Below are 27,069 nucleotides of genomic sequence, written 5' to 3' on the forward strand. Positions count from 1 at the left end.
GTCACCACAGCGGAATGAATCACCAACTTATCTAGCATGTTTTATATTATATTTATTATATTATATTATTTTATATTATATTATATTATATTATATTATATTATTTTATAGTATATTATTTTATATTATATTATATTTATTATATTATATTATTTTATATTATTTTATAGTATATTATTTTATATTATATTATTTTATATTATATTATATTATATTATATTATATTATATTATATTATATTATATTATATTATATTATATTATATTATATTATATTTATTATATTATATTATATTATATTATTTTATATTATATTATATTTATTATATTATATTATATTATATTATTTTATATTATTTATATTGTATTATATTTATTATATTATATTATTTTATATTATAATATATTTATTATATTATATTATATTGTATTATATTATATTATTTTATATTATATTATTTTAAATTATATTATATTATATTATATTATATTATATTATATTATATTATATTATATTATATTATATTATGTTATATTATATTATATTATATTATATTATATTATATTATATTATATTATATTATATTATATTATATTATGTATCTAAGTATAAATAATTCAATGTCTATATCCAGTGTGTGTGTGTGCGTGTGTGTGTGTGTGTGTGTGTGTGTGTGTGTGTGTGTGTGTGTGTGTGTGTGTGTGTGTGTGTGCAATTGTGCACAAAAAATGCCTGCACATGTGTTTGGTATAGGGTGTCAGTTTCACACTCTGGTTAAAATAGTTAGAGCATCTTCATCCAGCAAAAAGAAAACAACACACCGAGCAAAAAAAAGAAAACCGCACCGAGTTCCAGTCACACTGACATTTTGTAGGCAATTGTGATGGTTGTGACTGTGAAAGATGGTGGCCGGCCTCCTGGACTCCATGAAGCTCAGGAATTAAATTAACCTTTCCGAGTCTTTTCTCTTAACTCAATCTCTGCCTCTCAATCTGTCACTGAACGACTTCCCTTTAAACAAAAAAAACTCCCAACAGAGTCCTTTAGTGCTTTCAAATGCCTACATAGGAGTGAGAAAATAACTGTTATCAATTTCCTAATTAGCTGTTTGAGCCTGAGAGCCCACTGTAATAATTGATCGTGCTGTTTGTTTAATTGCCCCGATGGCTCCATTCATCTGGTACAATTGGTGTTATTAAGTAAACACTTGTGAGCGGCTCCATGCGCAGCAGGTTTTCTCTCCTCTAAGTGACCATGATGAGGACGGCGGGCAGGTTTTTTTTGGCGCAGGGACCCCTGAGGCTGTGGTCCATTGGCAGTGACCCGTGTTTGTGTGTATGTGTGTGTGTGTTTGCATGTCTATCCATACTTACCTGTAGCGGAAACGACTGCCTTTAAAAAAAAGGTTACTGCTGGACACTGTGCGAACCTGGCTCGACTTCTCCAACCTGAAGAGGAACAGAGGAAGATTATTAAATGCATATTCAAATTTTTCAGAGACTGCTAGTAAAACAAACAGGTTGGAAAATAAACCTAAGCACAAATTATACAGTTGTCGTCTGAATTATTAGCCCCCCTGTACATTTTTTCCCAATTTCTGTTTAATGCATTTTTAACGCATTTCTAAACACAGTAGTTTTAATAGCTCATTTCTAATAGCTTATTTCTTCTATCTTTGTCATGATGACAGTACATAATATTTGACTTATTTTTTAAGATATTCAGCTCAAAAAAATCAATCAAAAAATATTGCTTAAAGGGGTTAATAATATTGACCTGAAAATAATTTTTTTTTTAAATTCTAAAACTGCTTTTATTCTAGCCAAAATAAAACCAGCAGAAAAAGTATTATAGGAAATAATGTAAAATAAATCTGTGCTCTGTTAAACATCATTTGGGAGGGAGGGCTGATCATTTTGACTTTAGCTGTACATTTATTTTTGTTTTTTCTCATCAGCACAGTCCACACAAAGCCTATGGATGTTTCCCAGTACTGGATTGCAGCTGGAAGGGCATCCTCTGTGTAAAACATATGCAGGATAAGTTTGCAGTCCTAAGCCGAAGGAAAATGAATGTAAAAGAACAACAAAAGAAACCACCTGCTCTTATGTGGAAATGTAATTCTTTTATTCATTGGATTACACGTGTAAATATGTGCTTTATTAGCACAAATAAACAGCCAATGTCTTAATAATAGGCAGTGATAAACCACTAATTTATATTAAAAATTGTTACTTGGACCAGCTTTTGTGTTATGACTAGCCATAATGGCCAAAGTAGAGTTCACTTAAAGTTCTTGCTAAAACATTTTTAAAAACTACTATTAGTACTAGTACTAACCAACAAGTAATAATATCTAATAAATGAGTATTATTTCCTTTTTTAAGGTACTAGTACCCAACGAATAAGCAGAAGTTTATAAATAAGTACTTGTGTCTAAAGTATTAGTTGACGTCAGAATTTTAAGCCCCCTTTGATTTTTTTTCTTTTTCAAATATTTCCTAAATCATGTTTAACAGAGCAAGGAAATTTTCACAGTATGTCTGATAATATTTTTTCTTCTGGAGAAAGTCTTATTTGTTTTATTTCGGCTAGAATAAAAGCAGTTTTAATTTTTTCAAAACCATTTTTAGGCCAAAATTATTAGCCCCTTTAAGCTATATATTTTTTCCATAATCTACAGAACAAACCATCGTTATACAATAACTTGCCTAATTACCCTAACCTGCCTAGTTATTTAAGCCTTTAAATGGCACTTTAAGCTGCATACGTAAAAGTGTCTTGAAAAATATCAAGTCAAACATTATTTTCTGAATACTAGTTTCTAGAACTGTCATCATGGCAAAAATACAACAATGAGTTACTTGAAATAAGACATTAAAACTATAATGTTTAGAAATGTGTTGAATAAATCTCTCCGTTAAACAGAAATTGGGGAAAAAAGAGACAGGGGGCTAATAATTCAAAGGGGCTAATAATCCTGACTTCAACTGTACATGATTAGTTATTTGCATTTGATAAATTAAAACTTAGCAATGGGTTTATTAATTTGTTTATATATTTTATATTATGTATTTATAAAATATTGACATATTTTTTAATTACATTCAAATTCAATTTGTTTAGTTTGAACTGTAATTAAAAACCAGCTAATGTAACCATAGTTCTGTTTCTAAACTGGGCACACACTATCAGGCAAACCTCTTTGAAACCTCAGGCAGAGCTTACGTATTCTGACTCAGACAGTCTCTGGCGAACATTTGATTCAGGCTTTTCATCACCAGGTGTGGAATCTCCTTCCCCAAAGACGGCCTTTATGTGAATCATAAAACCCACTTTTCAATTATCATCTGCCTTCGCCTTCAACAAATTCCACTCTTCGCAGGGACTTCACCTACAGCTGCACATTCTCTTTGCCCCCAGCGGAATGAATTCGCAATACGATGTAGATTCAGGGTTTTGCCAAATCGGTGATTGCACAATTGCCTTCACCTAAATTGAGTTTCCCCACACTTCATAATGACTTCTGAAACTGACTTCCATTCCAAAGATGTCACCTCAGTCAGCCAAAAGCGTTCATCATAAAAGCAGCGGTGGCTCAGTGGTGTTGTGAATATCGCGTCTTCTTTTAGAAACCTGGCCGCTTATCTGTAACACTGCGGTCTACCTTTAGCTGCAGGTCGCTTTAAACACTTTCCCATGGCGTGGGCAAGGACACGTACAATCAGCCGTGACTGAAATGGGCACAGACATCCCTCTGGAGGAGTTAGCAGATCACATCTCTCATCCCCTGTGCAGTAAAGGTCATTCGCGACACGTGGCTGTTCCATTTGATGACCCCCGTGAGGTCAAAAACAGTGACGCAGGTGTCCAGACGAACTGTCTTGCATTATTAGTTATTAGTCAGCTTATTTACCGCTCTTAAATATCATGCACTAGGAAAAGGAAATGACAGTGTGCGCAATTTGGAATAGCCAAAAAAGGACAAATTATTTCCGGGATTTGTTTATCTCACAGTTGCCCTTTTCAGAAGCATTTCACCTGTTTAACCAAACAAGTGTGTCTCGCCGAAAGGAGAAGTGCAAAGAAACTCACTTGTAGAAGGCTTGATTTTCAACACCGCATTTCCAAAGGTGCTTGCAGGCCTCTGGGGTGGGTGCAAAGTATGTCAAGATGATCTTTTTGTCCTGTGCATAATAAACCATTATTAATGCATTAGTGCACTGATACAGCACTGTCATTGAAAATAATTATTAAAGTGTCAGAGATTGTGTCATTGTCATAAGGTAGTTTATTCAAATTATCTTTGAATATGCGACTGTTGGGATGATTAATGCTCTTACCTCTTTCTGATTTGCATATATATGGAAGGTCTTTCCCTCAAACTTCAGTTTGGTCACTTCGTTCCTGTTCGAGAGGATGGAAAAAATAAAGTTTGTCGCAGCTGATTGCAGGAAGGCATATAGGTTGTAGGATTAATCTGTCAGTCTGTCCGTCCGACTGTCTGTCTGTCTGTCTGTCTGTCTGTCTGTCTGTCTGTCTGTCTGTCTGTCTATCTATCTATCTATCTATCTATCTATTTATCTCTATCCATCCATCCATTCATCCATTTATCTATCGATCCATCCATCCATCTATCTATCTATCTATCTATCTATCTATCTATCTATCTATCTATCTATCTATCTATCTATCTATCTATCTATCTATCTATCTATCTATCTATCTATCTATCTATCTATCTATCTATCTATCTGTCTGTCTATCTGTCTATCTGTCTATCTATCTATCTATCTATCTATCTATCTATCTATCTATCTATCTATCTATCTATCTGTCTATCTGTCTATCTATCTATCTATCTATCTATCTATCTATCTATCTATCTATCTCTATCCATCCATCTGTCCATCCGTCCATTCGTCTATCTATCTATCTATCTATCTATCTATCTATCTATCTATCTATCTATCTATCTATCTATCTATCTATCTATCTATCTATCTATCTATCTATCTATCTATCTATCTATCTATCTATCTATCTATCTATCTATATATCTGTCTGTCTGTCTGTCTGTCTGTCTGTCTGTCCGTCCGTCCGTCCGTCCGTCCGTCCGTCCGTCTATCTATCTATCTATCTATCTATCTATCTATCTATCTATCTATCTATCTATCTATCTATCTATCTATCTATATATCTGTCTGTCTGTCTGTCTGTCTGTCCGTCCGTCCGTCCGTCCGTCCGTCCGTCCGTCTGTCTATCTATCTATCTATCTATCTATCTATCTATCTATCTATCTATCTATCTATCTATCTATCTATCTATCTATCTATCTATCTATCTATCCATCTGTCCATCCGTCCATTCGTCTATCTATCTATCTATCTATCTATCTATCTATCTATCTATCTATCTATCTATCTATCTATCTATCTATCTATCTATCTATCTATCTATCTATCTGTCTATATGTCTATCTATCCGTCTATCTATCTATCTATCTATCTATCTATCTATCTATCTATCTATCTATCTATCTATCTATCTATCTATCTATCTATCTATCCATCCATCCATCCATCCATCCATCTATCTATCTATCTATCTATCTATCTATCTATCTATCTGTCTATCTGTCTATCTATCTATCTATCTATCTATCTATCTATCTATCTATCTATCTATCTATCTATCTATCTATCTATCTATCTATCTATCTCTATCCATCCATCTGTCCATCCGTCCATTCGTCTATCTATCTATCTATCTATCTATCTATCTATCTATCTATCTATCTATCTATCTATCTATCTATATATCTGTCTGTCTGTCTGTCCGTCCGTCCGTCCGTCCGTCCGTCCGTCCGTCCGTCCGTCCGTCCGTCCGTCCGTCCGTCCGTCCGTCCGTCCGTCCGTCCGTCTATCTATCTATCTATCTATCTATCTATCTATCTATCTATCTATCTATCTATCTATCTATCTATCTATCTCTATCCATCCATCTGTCCATCCGTCCATTCGTCTATCTATCTATCTATCTATCTATCTATCTATCTATCTATCTATCTATCTATCTATCTATCTATCTATCTATCTCTATCCATCCATCTGTCCATCCGTCCATTCGTCTATCTATCTATCTATCTATCTATCTATCTATCTATCTATCTATCTATCTATCTATCTATCTATCTATCTATCTATCTATCTATCTATCTATCTATCTATCTATCTATCTATCTATCTATCTATCTATCTATCTATCTATCTATCTATCTATCTAACACTCCCAAACTAACAGACAATGTAGTTACATACAAAATAAATATTCATCATGCATTTTTCATTATTTCAATATAAATGCAGTAAGCTGCTAAAATGTTTACTTATTGTATTGTGAGCTCATCTTAATTAAACCTTTTTTACACTCACTAAACTGCTTTACTGTGTGTTCATTTGCTAAAAAAAAAGAACATGAACATATACTAAAATATGCTTAACTCTTTCTTTAACTGTAAAAATATACACAGTCTATGCAGACAACAAAACACGACAGTGACACCAAGACAAAGGACAAGCAGAACAATAGTTCGGTATTTTATATGCTTTTCCTTCTTTTTTATGGCCAGACCTTACAGACTTGTTGTGGCCAGATGACTTTAAACATGGCCTCTGGATGGAGAGCTGGTGAAGGATAATTGGACACCTGTCTGCTCTAACGGCTCAGAAAGAGGCAGATGGTCAGGCCCTTTTGGCTGGAAACGTATAATACAATATAATAAAGCCAGCTGTGACTTGTATACCCAGAGCCCGACGCTAGGCGAGAATGACTCATTATTTTCAGCTTCATGATGCATGTGTGTGTATGCATGTCTGTGTTTACTCAGCGTCGAAGACGTCAATAGAAGTTCAGTGGGAAAAAGAGGCAAGTATTAGTCACTCACCACTTGAGGAAATGAACTCTCTTGTTCCCCTGAAGCACGACAAAACCGAACGGAGTGAAGGCGAGGAAAGCAGGGTTCCCAGATACATCCTGTGATGAACAGAGACAGAGGAGAACCACGTCACCTTTACTTTTCAGCCAGCAGACTTTGAGGAGAAAGTACAGTACAGCAAGAGTGAATCACAGCTGAGCCTTCATACTTCATTGTCAGCCTTACTTTGACTAACTTTTGGCAGAACAACTGGCAACGTTTTTATTTATTTATTTATTTTTTGTCTTAGTGGTAAAAGGATAGTTCACACATGCACAAAATAAACTTTTAAAATGAAATCAATATTTACTCACCATCAAGTAATTTAAAAAACTTTATGTGTTTCCTTCTTGTGTTGAACAAAAAAGTAAGATATTTTGAAGAATGTTGAAAATTTGTAGTTTTTGACTTCCGTAGTTGGTCAGATAATCAGTTTCCAGACTTTTCCAAAAGTTCTTTTGTGTTCAATAAATGGATCATAAGCAGACCAAAAAACGCTTGAGTAAATATACAAAATGAGCCGAATTCCACCAAAGCCCTCTGAGATGGAGAAGGCATGGGAAGAGGTAGCACTTTTTATTTTAATGTAGATAACAATATATATATATATTTATTTACATTAAAAATCCTTTTGTTTTTTTTATATTTAAATATATTTGTGCTGCTGTGCATCCATGTGTGTGTAATAAGCATTGTGTATGCAAATTTTGGATCATATTTTGACTTCAGACCAGCAAGCCCATACTGTAAAAATATCTGTTTTTCCATATTTTGTGATTCATGGGGTTTTTTTTTCACACTTTTTAGGCTTTTGAGTTGCATTATGGGAACTTGGCCTTTCTTCCAACAACTTTACCTTGAAAAGTTTGAAAAAGTGATTTTATAAACATTTTTAATAGTTTAAAGTGATATATTGTCTGGGTTGGTGTTGTATATTATGCCGCAAAAACCTGCTAATAAGCTGCCAGTACATATATTCTGTTATTTTACAAACTTAGTTCTCTATATATTATTTCTTAATATCTTGTCTCAAATCATAGATATATACACTAGATATCTATACGGACCCTGGGCATAAATCATTTGTACAGTGGACAAAAGTCATTCAACCACACTAGTCAAGACTAAAGTCAATGTAAAGATGCTGGACTTTGACACTGTGTACGGGTGTAGTAACGAACAAACATTTGTGTGCTAAACAAGGCATAACATTTCATTGGTAAGATTTCATGTTTTTATGTTTTGTATGTTATGAAATTTTGTGCTAAACAAGTAACATCACTGAAAATAATACAGTCTCTTACTGTTTTGTTGGATAAAATAAGCAAACAATGTAAATCAAATATGACAACAAGACGCAGAAACTTGTTATTGCCGACTAAACAGATTTTAACAGTTTTTAAAGTAACTTATAAGGATGCCTGATAACATAACAGTGCCTGTGCCTCAATGTGCATACTGTCCACCCTAAATTATTGAATATTATAAATGTTATATATCAATTAAATTAAGAAATGTGGATATTATGCACATTGATATGCAGGATTATCACTAGTCATTCATAACTAATATTCATTCGCAAACAAATCGCTCCCTTTGTTAGAATCAGAAGTGAAATAAGGAGGGGGGGGGGGGGGATTATATTAGATCAAATTTAACAGGGAGACAAGCACATGCTTTTTGTCAGCAATACCCATCTTTGGCTCTAGATGGCCAGTACTCCTTTGCACCTTGGTCCCACATTCATTTCAAAGGAGCACTACCCTGTACTAAAGTGGCAAAAGACAACTATAGTGTAGGCAACATGTAATGTAAACATCTATGGTTTAAAACTACTAAAATGTCAATAAAAGTCACTTTGTTAAACTGTAGAGTTGAATTTTCAACATCAAAAGTCGACAGAGCAGAGAGCTACATCCCATAATGGAATTCATTACCATAAATAAATGGAAAACACAAAATACAGAAACTGTATATTAATAGCTATTTTTATAGTGCATGAACACACAAATGGGTGCAAATGCATTTGCTATTTAAACAATGTGGTGGTGCATGATGTGAAAATGGTAACTGTGCCAGGTTGAAAGTAGCAAAAAAAAACACGCTGCCTGCCACTGCCTTGTTTTGGGTGTGTTAAGATGGAATCAAACTGTCTGAATAACTATCTTTTCTGTGTTTCATTAACATAACATAATGAAAGGCTGCTCTGTACAACAAAAAAAAGAAGTTTAAGAAACTCAAAATTCATTCTGGAACCAGGTTTTTTTTTTTAAGTGTAAGGTAGAGCCAACTAACCTTGCACGGATGAGGATCCACACCGTATGTTTCAAGCATTTGTGCTTTCTGCAAGAACTTCAGCTCAGAAGTCTCTGGGGTTTGACCTCTGCAAAACATTAAGAAAACATCACAGGTGGAAAAAATAACAGCATCAGCACAGCAACCAGTTACATTTTAGGACTGATGTCACTGTTGTTAAACCAAATCCACATTGGTAGTGGTTTTATCCTTTTTATTATTTTTTTTTTAATCGCCACAACTTAAAGTAACACTCCATTTTTTGGGAAATTCATTTTACAACTCCCTAAATTTAAACAGATGAGTTTTACCATTTTTTAATCCATTCAGCTATAATCTTCAGGTATGACGGGAGACTTTTAGCTAAGCTTAGCATAAATCATTGAATTGCATTAGACCACAAGCATCTCACTGTAAAATTTCACAAAAAGAGTTCTGAAAATTTCCTATTTACTATGAACTATTGTCTTTTATGTAGTTCCATCTTGTACTAAAACTGACGGAAAATGAAAAGTTGCTATTTCTTTTTTTGACAGAGAGGCTGATGGTCTAAACCGATACAATGATCCAAGGCACGCTAAACTAAAAGTGCTTCCATCAGACCAAGATCGGCTGGAGAGTCCCTTTTAAAAAAACGCATCTGTATGGAAACATAATACATATCTTAATGTGAATAAACGCATTTATTTTGACACTTTACACTTCACACAGAAAGCAAAGCAAACCATACAAACGGTTCAAGTATCATCACTCCAGGAAACCTCTCACCAATTCATATTTTATTCAGCTCTGGCCTTTCAACATTCAAGCCTTAATGTAACAAGACCTCTCGCCTTGTATTTCAACACAAATCAGAGAAGACAAGTAAGACTTAACATTGCATAAAAAACAGTGACTGATTACAAACCCATGATTGACTTCTAAAAATGTAAACTTCACTCTGCATGCACAACATACAACATTTAAAGTTGGTTAAAACTATTTTTCTAAATTATGCCAAGACATTTCATATTTCCTTTGACTTTGTCTCTATAATAGATCAGTTTTAAAACAACTTTGGTGAAACGTTTTGATAAACTTCAAATGTTGACTACTGTTTCCATAAAAAGACTGATGGGGCAGATGTCAACATTAAACAATCACACCAGCAGAGGGCAGCAGTAATCATACTCCTGTTTGGTGAACCATCTATTGTAGTCTGCTCTAACTTTAACTTCAGAAATGAACCAGATGAAACCTCCTATGTTTATGTGCTGACCATATATGATTCTAAACACACATTACAACCCTACAATTGATTAATAGACTAAATGACTAAAATCCATGTTTGTTTGACAGCTCATCAGGAAGGGCACTCGCTGAGCAAATTGGACTTGATTTTGTATGGCTGGAGAGAAAGTGCTGCTTGCTCACTGATGGCCTACAGCTTTATGCCATAGTAAAGTGACAGCAGATTTGACCATTATGAAAGCTGACACTTCACACCAATGACATATTGTGTGTGAATGTGTGTACTTGTAAAAGAAGAAAGGAGAGTGAAAAAGTCACCTAAACAAATACCTATATGCAATTAGAACTGATGATTCTGAAGGTATTTAACATACAAGCTACTTTATTAGCTCTTCTGTAAAGTTCTAATAGTTGTTTTGTTGTTTAATTGTAAAAAAATTCCACACATTTTTATTTTTTATTTCTAATAACTAATTTATTTCATTTTTGCTATAACAGTACATACTGCAATATTTTAGTTATTTTGCAAGATACTAGTATTAAAGGTGCAGTAGGTGATTGTCTTCAGTAGCATTTTTTGTTGTTCTGGTTGAAAGCCTCTTCACATTCCAATAATGGTTAAGTAAATGATCTAAATGTATTTAAATGCATTTTTATATTCTGTTTAAGGCATAAAACTAAAAAATGTTCATCCAATTAGAATTTGTCAGGCTGACCATTCCAATATTTCTGATAAGTAGCCCAAACTGTCTGTCAACAAATGTAGATTTGTACATCTGCGCACCTCTGTTCACCCAGATCCGCCGTTAGCACACAAAAGAGTGATTGCAGTATAAACAAATGCTGAATCAAACTTTTTCAAATCCTGAATCAGTATTGGAGTTACTTTTGCACACTGGAGGATGGATAACACCCATGGCTGAAAGTATTTCTTTTAGACAGGTAATGTTATGATTTAAAACTATTTTAGTCACGCAAAGCTGATGTAGATTGTGTTGTTTTATGAGTGGATTATATGCACAGAAGTGTTGTTAAGCCAATGAAATCTTCTGATGAAAGATTGATGTGACTATTTTCAGTTTCATTAAGGGCCTTTTACAGCATTGATAATGTAGATTTTTATTTAGTTTAACAACAAAACAGAAGTAAATAGCGTCGGTGAAGTGCTTTGAGTTTGCTCATTGATTTAGCGATAGAAGATGAAGCCTTCAACTTCACAAAAGTGGATAAAAATGCTACAAAAGTGGACCAGAATAAAATACGTCAGTCAACAATACGCAAATGCAGCAGGGAACGAGTCTCCGCTGATGTTAATTAAGAGGAAGGCCTGGGAGTGCCTTTTTTCCTGCGCTCCTCCCCATCACAAGATACCTGTCTGCAAGGCGACATTTCTAACTGTCCTTTGCAAGTTTATTTTTTAAATAATTTCTATAAAAACAATGTAGCTGAATAGCCTATCACCGATTATTTATAGCCCAAATCCTCACGTTAATTCTTGAACATAAAGGGCACAGGTTGTTATGGAGAAAAATAAACGGTTTGCTTTTTCACAACAACCAATAAATATGCTATTATTATTATTATTACTATTATTATCACAGTAAAATAGTTCATTAAATATGACAGGGGGAGGCGAGCTTGTGTCGCGGACTGGGTGAAACAGAGAACTGTGACATCGCGGTTCTGCCCGCTCTGATCATACAGGTTTGGTTTTCAGCAGCTATGTGAATGGAGCCGCACTTCACTCTTACACTCTTCACAGTCTGTAAGTCGTTTATCTAACTAACTTAATCTTACTTATCAAACAAACAATTGATGCACTAGCTTTTCTTAATGGTATAACTGTAGTAGAATACAGCCTAAGGTGGATATAGCGTTTTGCAAAAAAATAAAAAATAAAAACTTATGTTATGTTGTGTACATTCTGGCCTAAACTAACTCAGAATCTTATAATTATTAATCAATCTTTGTATATATTATTCCATATATTTATAAAGAAACATTTTTTAACCAATTTAAGATGTTTGACAATGTTACGATTAATATGAGGCTTATTTTTTGACTTATTAATGAACTATTTATGGACATAAAATTAAAAAAAATCTCCTGGATTTGAAAATAATGTGTTCATGGCCTTCACTGAGCTAAAGTAATATTTTAATTTACAAAAATTGTGAATGAACTTGACTGTTGATGTCTTAAATAAATGTCAAATAACCAACATTTTTCAAAATGGATATATCTCATTTTGCAACAAAACCCTTCAAGTGTACTTCCTGTACCCTGCCGGCAAACCACTAAGCATACAGTAGTCGCTTTAGGACAAATCGCGTGAGAGACTCAGAGCAATGTGCATGCATGACATTTTGCAGATTATGACAAGTTTTGCTAGCTACACAACTGAAAACGTGCTAGATATAATAAAAAAAATTGTTTGCAATAGTAGTATTATAATTTATATCTATAGTTTATAATAATAGTATTATAAAGTTTGCTAACTGGCGAATGGCATGATCTAGTGGGTCTCTATTATCTTTAATGAGCGCATTTGTGATTTCAGGAGGGGTGGCTTTGGATGGCAGGAGAGAGACTGTTTCAAAGATAATTTGCTAACCTGTTAGCATTTATGCAAATCACCTACTGCACCTTTAAGCTTCTTTTTATATTCAGAGAAATTTAAAGGCTTAACCGGGCTGGGTTTACCAGGCAAGTTTAGTTAATTAGGGTTAATTAGGAAAGTTTATGGACCACATTGGTTTATTTTGTGGCCGATAAATATATAATGATAAAAATCTTAAATAATTATGGAAAATAATTATTGTCTTTGGAGTTTTTATTTTACTGTTTATTCCAGACAAACAAAAAAAATATGACTTTTTTAGAAGAAAAAAAATAATTCATTGCTCTATTTGATTTGGGAAATACTTGGAAAATTAATTTTGCATTCAACTATGGATTGTAGTTTTTAATGTTATTAAATGAACTGAACTAACAATAAACAATCATTTTAATGTTAAATGTTTTATTATTCACATGTTTCTAAATTAACACTTTATTAATAAGTTTATATTGCTAATGTTATTATGAGATTACACTACCTGACAAAAGTCTTGTCTTCGATCCAAGTTTTATGAGCAACAAATAATAACTTGACTTCTAGTTGATCATTACAAAAAGTGGCAAAAGGTAGATTTTTTTTCTGATGAATCATCTGTTGAGCTGCATCCCAATCATCACAAATACTGCAGAAGACCTATTGCAACCCACATGGACCCAAGATTCCCACAGAAATCAGTCAAGTTTGGGGAAGGAAAAATTATGATTTGGGGTTACATTCAGTTTAAGGGTGTACAAGAGATCTGCAGAGTGGATGGCAACATCAACAGCCTGAGGTATCAAGACAATTGTGCTGCCCTTTACATTACAAACCAGAGGAGAGGGCAAATTCTTCAGCAGGATAGCGCTTCTTCTCATACTTCAGCCTCCACATCAAAGATCCTGAAAGCAAAGAAGGTCAAGGTGCTCCAGGATTGGCCAGCCCAGTCACCAAATATGAACATTATTGAGCATGTGTGGGCTAAGATGAAGGAGGAGGCATTGAAAATGAATCCAAATAGTATTGATTAACCCTGGAAGTCATACAGGAACACTTTCTTAGCCATCCCAGATGATTTTATTAATAAGTTATTTGAGCGATTGTATGTATGGACGCGGTCCTCCAAGCTCACAGGAGTCATACACAAGATAAGTAATTCTGTTTCCACTGCACCATGACTTTATATTCTGTACTGTACAATATTATTTTATTTAAGTCAGACCTTACTTTCTTCATTAAATAATTAAAAATCAAGACATGTTTTGTTTTGGTAAAATAAGCGTAATTTAGAGGCCTTTGCCTTTCATATAAGCCATTTCTGATACCAAATGATCAACTAAAAGTCTAGTTATTATTTGTTGCTTCTAAAACTTGGATAGACGACAAGACTTTTGTCAGATAGTGTGCATTAACTTTCTTGTAAAGTGTGAGTCACTGACATGCAAGCCTTCAAATGTCAAAAGAAACCCAAGAAAATATTTGTTGATGAATAATAAAATGATTTACATTAAATCAAGTCTCTGGCTCACACTTTAACGCTTTAACGGTTCCAAAAGTGCATTATTGCATCCACACCATGGGGAAAAAAATTCTGCTCTTAAAAAAAAAATTATTAATCTAAATAACTATTTTACACCACAAAGAACCTTTTGTGGACTGAAAATGTTCTATAAATGTTAATCCATGAAATCATCAAACTCAGTACAGAAGCTTTATTTATAAGAGTGCACAAAGTAAAGCACAGATGAATAACGGGAATTCAGAAGGGACCTTTCCATAATTCCTGAACCATACATAAAGAAAAAGGGCAGACGTACATTAACTCCGTCTTGTGAATCTCCGCAATCCTTCGTTCCAGCTTCTCTGAGTGCTTGGGGAAAAACTGGAACTTGGAGCTGTAGCCCTCTGGATGCTTTCCTGGGTCGTAATCTCCAATCTCAGCTGCAAAGTAGTCATAAAAATCAATCTTTCATCATGCAACCCTTCACAGTGTCCGACCTCAGTGGTGCAGCAGAAACCTAAATCAATCTTTCATTGTGCAACTGTGCCACTCAGATGCATTTTATTTCACATATGGCCATACTAACGTGTGGTCTTAATGAACACGCTCTGTGAGAGGAAGTAATGGGAACCGTATGTTCTTCACAGGGGTTTTGAGGATTAGCATATAAATAGCAACACCTGTAAAATGCTTTTTGCTTCTGGATTTGGTAGCCATGAGTTTCTTTGAGTCCTGGTCATTGCTCTGTGTGATGAGGAGATGGAACATAGTGTCTTTCATTAAAGCATCATTCAATGCATGACCCTCATTAACCAATCAGAGAACATTACTGTGCCTCAAAGACACTATTTTCTTTCTTATGTGACTGAACATCTCTGTAGACAAAAATTCTGAAACAATTTTAAAAGTACACTATGTTATAACTGTAAAGAGTATAATAAAGCAACAATAAAAAGTTTGGGGGTCAATGAGGTTCAAGTTTTTGTCTACTATAGTCGGAGAATTTAAATTTGAATTTAAATGACATTACAAACAGTATGATTGTGTAAAAATATTTGTATTATTAGTTTTGATTTTATTTTAATATATATTTAAAAATGAAATTAATTCATTTGATCACTCCAGTCTTAACTGTCATGTGATTCTTTAGAAATTATTCTAATATGCAGATTTTGTGCTCAGGAAACTTTAGTTTATTAGTATCAGTATTAAAAACATTTATTTTCCACAAAACTGGGTTGAGGCTGAAAAGGCATCTGCTGCGTAAGAAAAACATGAGCTGAAAAAGTTGGCGGTTCATTCCACTGTGGCAACCCCTGATAAATAAGAGACTAAGCCAAAGGAAAATGAATGAAACACTTCTACTTAATGTTTTTTTTTTTTTTTTTTTTTTTGTGTGTGTGTGTGATAACAAAGATTTATAAAAGTTTAGAATTGTTTACTGTTACATTCATTCATTCGCTTATTTTCTTTTCGGCTCAGTCCCTTTATTAATCAGAGGTCGTACATAGTGCAATGAACTACCAACTTATCCAGCATATGTTTTAGGCAGCGGATACCCTTCCAGCTGCAACCCAACTACAGGAGACATCAATTACTCTATGCTTGCTAAAGAATGAGTAAAAGGTATTTCACATTATTATTTAATGAAGTGGTTAATTTATTAATCTTTTTTTTTTGCACACCCCCACCCAAAATTATTTTTGTTGCCATAAAAGTACAGAACCACAATGAAAATACACCCATAATAAAAAGCTAATACACAGTCATTATGAATTTGTATTATTGTTGTCAAAAAATCTTTTTGAAACATTTGAAATTCATTGATGCATTGAATTGATAAAGTCTTTTATTATGTAAAGTTTCATGTCATGCAATGAGATTTCACTCCATGTAAAATTGGAATTCCCAAGGGTTTGCCCTCTCTTCTATTTTGAACATGAATTGTGCATATGTTTTAATATTTGTGATCACTTCCAAACACAATGTCAGCAAAAAACATTTATAAAAAGTATCCCTTATGGCACAAACATTGCTTTGACCCAACAACAACAAAAAAAAAAAGAATTTCTGAACTTGCTAATATATATTTTAAAGAACTTACTAAAACAGAAAATCTTACTTTCTTAAATATGCACTTCTTTGACCACATGTCAGAATGTCCCACTTTCAAATAGTGCATGATATTGACCCTCACACCCTATTGGACTATTTCTTTTTCTTTTGATTATTCTAATTGATTGCAATAATATAAGGAATATGTACTGAAAACTTTTGAGAAAAACAAAATTGAAAGCCATGACATTGCCCTGTATGGCACAACTGGGGCCTCACCCTGAAGCCAGGCCTGAAGGAGTGGCTTGGCATCATCTCCTGCAGGAACAGCCATAAGAGGCCACTGCAATGTGAATTGGGCAGTGGTCAAAAGTCAAGGCTACGATGACCTGATCTTTGGACACATGAATGACCTTGGGACATGACATATCACCTCACTGGAACAAAAGGAGTCTGAGTCTTGTGTGGGAAGTTGAACAGTACAGACTAGAAATAGTCCATCTCACCTTCATGCACAGTTTACACACTCAACCTCTGAAAAACTTTGACCAGATCAGATCTTGAAGGAGGCTGGAGACATTGAGAACAATGGTATTTAACTCCATTTTCTATGCAGAGGAGCTATGGCTGTGGGGAGTGTTGTGCAGGTGATGGACACCAGAAGTAATGGATGTCATCAAGCTGAAAAAGAAGCCCTTACAGACCTGATTGGCTTGTGGAACTCTCAAGGCAGCTTAAAGGTACTGACAGGCCAAGCACACAATAGTGGTGCTCAAGGAATCAAAAACTCAGGCCTGAGAAGAGTTCATGGAAGAAGATTATTGGAAGACTACCTCAAAGAGACTGACAAACTGTCAGGTTCCTTAGGAAGGGGAAGAAATACTTCTCAAACACTGTTTATTGTGGAAATGTTAACCTCAAATGAGGATAGTGGAATAAATACTTTAGGGATCTTCTTAATACCACCAACACACCTTCCTGCGTGATAAGATTCTTGAGGTTCTCAGTACCTCAAGGCTCTTGACTAGGTGGGGCTGTATTGGTTGACACGCCTCTTCAATATTGCATGGAGGTTGAGGACAGTGCCTCTCGGCTGGGCAACTGAGGTGATCGTTTCCATTCTGACTAAGTGGGACCAAAGTGTGTTCCAACTACAGAAACATCACACTTCTCAGCCTCCACATAAAGGTCTATGCCAGGGTACTAGAGAGGAGAATCAGGTCGATAGTAGATCCTTAGATTCAGGAGTACCAATGTGATTTTTTGTGTGGGTAGTAGAACAATGGACTAGCTCTATACTCTGTCTAGGGTGCTAGAGGGTTTGTGTCAGTTTGCCTGTCCTGTCCACATGTGCTTTATAGGTTTGGAAAAAGCATTTGCCTCATCAAACCCTGATCGTCAACTGAGACTGCTGCCCTGGCCCTAGATAAATGGCAGACAATGGATGTACTCAAAATGGAACTTAAAAACTTTATTTTGCCTGTGCTATGCTATACAGCAGGGATCACCAAACTTGTTCCTAGAGGTCAATTGTCCAGTAGAATTTAGCTCCAACCCTAATCAAACACACCTGAACAAGCTAATCAAGGTCTCACTAGGTCTCTAATCAAGGTCTCACTACTTGAAACACCTAGGCAGGTGTGTTGAGGCAAGTTGGAGCTAAACCCTGCAGGGCCCCGGACCTCCAGAAATGAGATTGGTGACCCCTGATATCGAGGACTAGGTCTACAATAGGTTAGTCAAATTTTCTTCTACTTTACCTTGTAAGATGTAAGCTGCCAACATGGCCGCGTCAGATGTTTTGCAAAGGAGACGACCGTGATACAAATCTCTCTTAATCTGCAGGAAGACGAGATACCTGAAAACAGCACACAAAGGCAAAACATAAAGCAGAGTAAACATATATAATAATCCTCCACATTTCTGTTGAACTATAAAAGTATTACTGAAAGTCTATTTTTGAGTAGGGAAGTCTGGTAAAGAAGGACAAAAAGTAAAAGGAATTGATCTGAATTAGTACAGATGTAAAATGCTCAATATTTCTCGTTGATTTGGTTAAAATTAGATTTTTATTTTCGAATTAAAGAATGATTTGAGAATTGCACTGCTGTGTCAAAAGCTATTAAGCTAAAAAAAGAGAGAAAAAGACAGTAGTGGTTAAAAACACTTTATACTTTAACTAGATTTTCTTGTTTTGTTTGGTCATGCCCACAAAAGTAAATTATATATTTACAATAGTCCTGGTTGGATTACATGTAGCATTTGTTCTGTCATCTTTAAGACAGACATAAACACAAAAATAACACAAATCAAAAAAGGTTTTATAACAAATATATTTGATAAATCTTACTTAAGATGCAAAACAATGCTCTGCATAAGGCTCGATTTGACTAGTTTTAGTAGTTGAGAACTCACAAAAACCTTATAAAAAAGTCCACCAGATGGAGAATGATTTGTGCTGCAATGTCATATATGATCATTTACAGATTATGCACTAGAAAATTACTAAAAATTTAGTTAACAATAAGAACTGTTTCCCTGAAACTATTCGGAGTTTTGTAGAACTGTAGGGAAAGTTCCGTAGTGTATTCATAATAAGTTATGAGCACATACACTAAATTTTAATTGAATGAAATAATTTAAACATATTTACTCACTGACTGCTTTATGCACTAAAATATTTCATTTTGTCATCAATGTCATTCTTTCACACAAAGACAAGAGCTTGCTTGTGCACCAAGATCACATTTTCTATTCATAAATCAATCCAGTCCCAATCTGGTACGTTGCTCTTCTCACCTTGTGTCCAACAGATGTCCCGTGAGTAAAGAGCGACATGCTTGTCTTTAACTTCTCAAAGTAGGCCAGCCCAGCTAGAGCTAATAGCTTTTCACTTAAGAGGCCATAGGAGCTAAAAATGCAATTATGTTCCCTGAATTCTCTCTAGGTGACAGCAGCTAAATGGCAATTTCTGTAGCCACCAGTCAATTTCTGGCCTACATATCAGCTTCCTTCTTTATCCCTAACCTGCCATTAATAGAAACACACTCTAAGAGTCGGTGTCATTTGGTTCTGGAGAAGGACACGGCAAATGTAGGAGCAGCAAATTATTGGACTGAGATGCTTGTTTTTGATTTGTGGAATATTTGTACCAAAAATACTTTTCAGTAATCCAACAAACACAGAAACTGGATACATACTACTAACAGACATTTTAAATTTACATTTACGGCAGATACTTTTATCTAAAATGACCTGCAATTAAGGACAAACGAAAAAATTAAAACAATGAGAAAGTATCAGTATATAAATGCTAAGTTTTTTTCACAGCACACTCAGAATTACACAGTGTTTCCCAAGAAGTATGGGGTGTTTATAAAAAGGTACCTGATACAGAACATATGGAGAGTAAGAGTGTGTCACCTACAGGTGGTTTGTCAAACCCAAAAGTTACCTCATCCTTAGGGCACTTTTTTGGAACACAAAAAAAAAAAAAATGTTAGAAGTTAGTTGAGCCAATATGCAAAATCTGCAGCAGAAAGGTTGCTTTCTTTTCCATATTCACAAGCTGTATATGAGCATTTCCATACAAATGACAGCCTTAAAGGAAAAAAAGAGTTTTCACCAAAATATTAAAACTATTTCTGCGTTTTTTTTGTGTAAGCAAGCATTTTACGGTGGTTTATAATTACTCAAAAAGGTTTCTGTAAATGTTTTCAAACTATTATTTTTGATTTACCAAAGTCACACAAGTGGCAATTTCACATCTGTCACATCCATAACAGAAAAATGTGACATCCATAACAGAGCTTTTTTCTCATAAATGCACAAAATGTCAAATAAAATAAAATCAACTATGTTTGTTCTATAGTGAGCCGACTCTTATATTTTTTATTAGCAGTATTTTTTATTATTATTATTATTTTATTTTTTGGGTCGTGCAGTTTAATTCACAGAATACAAAGTATGTTTGTACATCCATAACACGTTTATTATTCCTCATTTAAAATATAAAAAAAATATTTACAGATTGATGTTTTTCTTCTACCGTAACTCTGTGGTTAGTTGTTTTGGAAAATACAAATAGATGTTTCAATATAATGTTAACATATACTTTCTCTTTGAATTTTTGTTTTAAGAATTTACTGCAAATGTCACACCCATAACGCTGGAATTGCTCGTATGTAGTACCCCATGCAAAATTTAATTACAGGGGTGTTTGCCACATATTACACTATTTCTTTAAATTTCAAATTTCTCTTGTGAACTATTGTTACGAGATTACATGAACTTTATGAACTTTATGAACTAAAAAGATAAAAATAAAACACTTTCAATCGCATTTGCTAGAGACCACTGGACATCAATCAACCAAAACTACCTCAGTGTAGGCAGTGCAGCTAATGGATGACAACAAAAATCTGCACTTTCACTTGTAAATAATAAATCACAAGAATATTAAGACAATGTGCTAAAATTAGAGGTTCGGTTTCTCTAAACTAGATCATCATGCATTCTTTATTTTTTTTTTATTTTGCATATTTACAGTTAAATCCTACAATTAAAATATTTTAATCAAAACAGGCCTAATTGTATTGTATTGTATTGTATTGTGGGCGAGGCAGTGGCGCAGTAGGTAGTGCTGTTGCCTCACAGCAAGAAGGTCGCTGGTTCGAACCTCGGCTCAGTTGGCGTTTCTGTGTGGAGTTTGCATGTTCTCCCTGCCTTTGCATGGGTTTCCTCCGGGTGCTCCGGTTTCCCCCACAGTCCAAAGACATGTGGTGCAGGTGAATTGGGAACTTTAAACCATTTATTATTAGCTGTTCTTTCTTTTCACAAAACTATACAATATTTTATATATATATATATATATATATATATATATATATATATATATATATATATATATATATATATATATATATATATATATATATATATATATATTTGTTTATATAATAAATATAAATTTTTAATTAAATAGAGGGGGCTAAATAAACAGTTTACACATACACATACTTTAAATTAAGCTGTTGATTTCAGAGAATTAATAAGATGTCACTTTATTTAAGAAAAAAAAATTGTTCTCACTATAAAGCCATCAGAAAATATTTGTTCATTCTTTTTCTTTTTGGCTTAGTCCCTTTATTAATCCCAGGTCTCCACAGCGGAATGAACTGCCAACTTATGGAGCACATGTTATACGCAGCGGATGCCCGTCCAACTGCAACCCATCTCTGGAAAACATCCATACACACTCATTCACACTCATACACAACGAACAATTTAGCCTTCCCATTTCACCTGTACCGCATGTCTTTGGACTTGTGGGGGAAACCAGAGCACCCGGAGGAAACCCACACAAACACAGAGAGAACATGCAAACTACGCACAGAAACGCCTACTGACCCAGCTGAGACAGCACTACCTAAAGCACTACCTACTGCGCCACTGCGTCGCCCCATCAGAACATTTTTTTAAATGAAAATCAGTGGAAAACAGTGGAACTTGTAATTTTGCATTAGTCATCATTTAGATATATCTTCCTTTATAATGTGTGATGTGGCATTGAAAAATTTAGCATCTGTGACACTTTGCTATGTACATTTGTGATTAACACCGGTTGCTAGGATGCAACTTGGGTTTGATTGACTTGGATATCAGGGAAATTATGCTAATGCCAATTTTGCACATGGATGAGTAAAAATCTCATTTTAGGATTTGATCATTTTCAAAGACAAAAACTCAGTATGGAATTAAAGTTAAATGATGAGTGGCAGAAAAAGTTCTGAGAGATGTTTTCCCCTCAACACATTTCATCAACTGTGATACCCTTCACTGAAGTGGATGCATTTCTTTCCCTCAGGAAATAATGCAAATGCATCCTAATACCGTAAACAATGTCCTCTTCTTTCAGATAATCCCTCTATTTCTCACCCATATCCCTCATTAGTCTTTCTACCTGTCTCTCTCTCATACAATTTCCTGTCTTCAACTCTGTTCATCCTCTTGTTTCATCTCTCTTTCCTGCTTCTCCTCTCATTTTAGCGTGAGTTATTACTTTGTCTTCCCCACGAGCATTTCATTTCACACTACAGTAAATGCTAGCAGTGCTCTACTACTCCACACATCAATCAATACCTAGACTACTCATTGTAGTGCCCATACTTCAGATTTCCACAAGCAGGATTTAAAATTAGGAGGTCTTGGAGCAAAAATGGCAACAAATTCAGATATAATGCAAGTAACCATAATCAAAGTTTTTTGTGAGATCTTATGCTATGTTCAATACCTAGTGTGAGTTCAATTAAAGTAAAGTAGATTGCACACAGAGTCAATGCAAACATGCAAAGAGAGGCAGATTTCTGCCAGGTGGCGTAAATGGTGTGGAATTAGAAATTAGTTAACTTTAAATTAAATGAAGTCAAGGATGCTTCTGTAATGAACAAACTTTCTGAAAGCTCTTTCGGAAAATTCCCAGTATGAATAATTGTTTTTTATATGCCTTATAGGAAACCAATACGGGCAGCACGATGGCTTAGTGGTTTGCACTGTTACCTCACAGGAAGAAGGTCGCTGGTTCGAGTCCCAGCTGGCATTTCTGTGTGGATTTTGCATTTTCTGTCCACGTGGGTTTACAGTCCAGAGACATGTGGTATAAGTGAATTGAATAAATTAAATTGGCCGTAGTGTATGAGTTTGCATATGAGAGTATATGGGTGTTGGCCACTACTGGGTTAAAGCTGAAATGACAACCGCTGTGTAAAACATATGCTGGATAAGTTCATTCCACTGTGGCGACCCCTGATGAATAAAGTCTAAGCCGAAGGAAAATTAATGAACAAATGAAGAAACCAATACAAATTTACTGCCTAAACAGATGGGGTGTAATGATAGCTAAAAAAATAAAAAAAATAAATAAAAAACCCTGCTACCTACCTTCATCTTTTTGACATGCACTTGCATATTAATGCAAATTTTAACAGAGACTGACTTGCTGTCAGTCTTTCTGAAATGCGTGTTTTCATCAATCCAGTCACAGGTGGATAATGCTAAATGTGAGTAAATAGGGACTAAACATGAAATCGTCCACTTTCCACTACTTCCAAGGGCATTTGGAAACTCATTTGATCTAATCGGTCTCTTAGTGTAAACACTTGTGTGGTTTAATGCATTCAAAAAGCCCCAAAAGACTTGCAACAGTCCGCCCACCAACTAGTATATGCTCATTATAAGTTTTCTGTGAAAGCTTAAAGCTTCAAGAAACCCTCGAGTACTTTTTTATTTTTATTTTAACAGATTTGTGTGTGTTGAGCAATGAGCATGAGTTAAGACAACGTTAGCACCTATCAGCTTTAATTGTGGGGAAAGGTGGATAATTTAGAGCTCTTGTCAGCTAATTTCATCTTCCGGGATGAAAATCATTTTTGGGACAGGAACAAAATCAGTGCCTGTCCAGAGATGAAATGTCGGTTTTTCATAATTATTCATTGCAGAGTTTTCTTATTGTATGAGAAAACCCTGCTTCTTAATTATTCATTAGAGCAGGGGTCACCAATCCTGGTCCTGGAGGGCCGTGTCCCTTCAGGGTTTAGCTCCAACTTGCCTCAACACACCTGCCTGGATGTTTCAAGTATACCGAGTAAGACCTTGATTAGCTTGTTCAGGTGTGTTTGATTAGGGTTGGAGCTAAAATCTGCAGGACACCGGCCCTCCAGGAACAAGTTTGGTGACCACTGCATTAGAGCATGTGCTTTCCAAAGGCACAGCAGACCTGCCAAGCTGCAATACCATGTCCACACAATGACATTAGTATTAAGCCATTCATAAAGGGTTAAATGTGTTTGTTTCCATGATCCATGGGGTTTGTTGCATGTTTTTCCAAGCGATGCTGTCAGAGCTGATACAGCAAAGCTGTTGGTTTGCAGTAAGCATTTTTGTCGGGAGAGCTGTACGAGAATTGGAGAATGTCTCAAAATGGCACACTATACACTATGCACTTGTACTTATGTACTTATGGACTTTTGCACTCACACACTCAACAGCATAGTATATGTATGTAGTGTGATCCCAATTTGGAACACTAATGGTTTTTTACTAAGCTGAATTTCAAACCGTTTTCTGGATGATGTTTGATGGTTGGCAAATTAGTAAAATATATGACCAAACTACCAAATAATACCTGCCTTGAGTATAACCGCCCCTTCCGCTACGTGAACAAAGCAGCAGCCGATGAGTGTGTGAACTGTCCATCATTCCACACTTCATTTTAACGGTTGAATAAGTGCATCATCCTGGTAATTAAAGTGCACTTAATCTTTTTAGAGTTTTCAGTGTGCATAAGTATGCGATTTGGAATGCACTTTCTGTCTTTTATTAGTTGAGTTTGTTACCATTCAGAAGCATCGCCTATTCGTGTTCACCTATTTTTAAAATCCTCTGGATTACCAGCAGTTCAAATGGTGAAATAGACAGGGCAAGAGACCTGCTGCATTGCTATCCTCTGTGTCTGCATTCAGACCCGCGATTGAGGAGGAAAAAAGTCGTCCTCATTTATAGTGTTTATATAAACATGATAATCTTCATAATGATATAGACAAACAAATTTTAGTTATGTGTATATAAAAATTACAAATAACAAATAGCAGTGCAATAAATTACTGCTTATTTCTTTGCATTTTAACTTTAAACTATAAAATCAGGGATCTCCTCAGCTTTGTGTCTCATTTTGTGTGCCAACTGACAACCTCTTTTTCCTCTGCTCTGCTGGTCATGCCCACTCCTACCTCTGCCCAGAGCTCAATGCCCATCATGAAGCATTTTTTGAAAAAAAAAAATTGAGGTAGACCTTAACCAAACGAGAGGGGTTTCATGTCCCTTTAATGAACCAAAGTATCTATACTGCTTTGGATCAAAACACAACAATTTTAATCAGAATCGCCCACATCCTCAGGCTCATGTTCTCAGAAGTGGGTCTATTTTATGCCTGCAACTTACTTGCATGGCCCCTCATTAGACTATAAGAAGCGCACAGTATCATAAGATCTCTTTTCAGGTCGAGTGTGTGAATTTCTGGGTGACCTCATTGCAGACTGATCGAGAGGGGATGAAAGAGGTGGAGAGAGAGAGACACTGTGATGCTAGCCAAGACTTTGCTTGCTAGAGGCTAATCATGTATCATTCAGAGAAGTCTGTTTGGAGCCACTGACCACATATTCCCTTAGCGGTGAGTAAGAAAACAGCACTGAATCCTAAGAGTAACAGAAAAATAAGAGTGGTTTAGACACATGCTTTGTGTGTTTTAATATCTTTCTATTTAAATAAGCCAAATTGTGGCCTGAACTGTGCTGGCATTTTTGCATATTCAGGTTTTTCTTCTTCTTTTTATCTTTTTGTTTAAAAATCAGTAAAAAAAAATTCACATTTAAATCTAAAGTATAAAATGCATCAGTAATAGCCTGATTTTTTAAAAAGCCTGTGTTTGTTTTGAAAAAGGTGGTTGCTAGAAAGTGGCTAATTGAGACTGCAGAAGTTAAAGTGACATTAAGGGCTCTGTTTTAAAGATCTAGGTGCAAAGTCTAAAGCGCACGGCGCAAAAGCATTAAGGGCATGTCCGAATCCATTTTTGCTAATTTAAGGAGGGAAAAATACACTTTGCACCCTGGCGTATGGTCTTACAGGGTTTATTCTCTTAATGAGTTAAGGGTGTGTTTTGAGCATAACATGTATTAAACCTTTTAAAGTCTCTAAATATCACACCAAACAAACTTATCTATTCTCTAATCAACCTATGCAGCCTTAAGAAAATCAACTATGGATTTACTAAAAATAATTGAATAACATGGTTACTGTATTATTGTATGGTATCAAAGAATTAAGGTTTTGCAATAGTAAGCATATAGTTTTTGTTACGATTTTGTTAAAAATTTAAATTATTCAAGTATTTGTTCAACTAAATTTAATATACAAATCAATATCAACTTTGATACAAATAATAATAAAAAAAAACATTTATACAATAATGTAAAACCACAGTGAATGTTCAAAAGTGCAGCTTCTCTTTCTTTGTAACACTTTTAACAATGTCAACCTTTAGGGGGAAATGCTTTGAAGTAGTCAAGTTTTGTGATGGTGATGTTGAAGTCATGCTATCATTGTATATATTGTTCCTACTGTGTGCACTCTCAGAATAAAAGGGTGTGCCACTTAGATACTAATATGTATGTATTTTATGTATTTCGTGCAACAATATGCACATTTATGGTACCAATACTCAACTTATAAATGTAAAAACAGATACAAAAGCATAGAGATTAGATTTTGTGAATCTACAGATGATCATAATGAACAAAACAATCATAACAATGATATACTACTGCTGGTCAAACAGCAAATGTTCTGCAATAACCTGAAAAT

The 27,069-nt window shown here is 34.9% G+C and overlaps 1 protein-coding gene and 1 long non-coding RNA gene across 5 annotated transcripts in view; one reads left to right on the forward strand and one right to left on the reverse strand.

The window, feature by feature from the left end:
* Positions 1-27,069, reverse strand: part of frmd5a (FERM domain containing 5a) — a 222,951-nt gene that overhangs the window by 18,181 nt on the left and 177,701 nt on the right. For both annotated transcript variants that reach the window (XM_087293235.1, XM_087293234.1), the window contains exons 5-11: positions 18,414-18,511; positions 14,915-15,038; positions 9,272-9,359; positions 6,947-7,035; positions 4,344-4,407; positions 4,096-4,187; positions 1,374-1,448 (exon numbers count right to left, since the gene is read on the reverse strand). In XM_087293235.1, the coding sequence (XP_087149361.1) occupies positions 1,374-1,448; positions 4,096-4,187; positions 4,344-4,407; positions 6,947-7,035; positions 9,272-9,359; positions 14,915-15,038; positions 18,414-18,511 (630 nt within the window). The remainder of the gene's footprint in view (positions 1-1,373; positions 1,449-4,095; positions 4,188-4,343; positions 4,408-6,946; positions 7,036-9,271; positions 9,360-14,914; positions 15,039-18,413; positions 18,512-27,069) is intronic.
* On the forward strand, positions 20,587-27,030 carry LOC147839754 (uncharacterized). Of its 3 annotated transcripts, none has more exons than XR_015515057.1 (3): positions 20,587-21,431; positions 23,300-24,197; positions 24,399-27,030. It is a non-coding gene; the product is annotated as an uncharacterized LOC147839754 (long non-coding RNA). The 3 variants fall into 3 exon arrangements; XR_015515055.1 differs by having other exon boundaries at positions 20,587-21,289; positions 22,122-24,197; XR_015515056.1 differs by having other exon boundaries at positions 20,587-21,277; positions 22,156-24,197.

This window comes from Danio rerio, chromosome 18 (genome assembly GCF_052040795.2).
Source record: "Danio rerio strain M-AB ecotype USA chromosome 18, GRCz13ab, whole genome shotgun sequence".
Taxonomy (NCBI): Eukaryota; Metazoa; Chordata; class Actinopteri; order Cypriniformes; family Danionidae; genus Danio; species Danio rerio.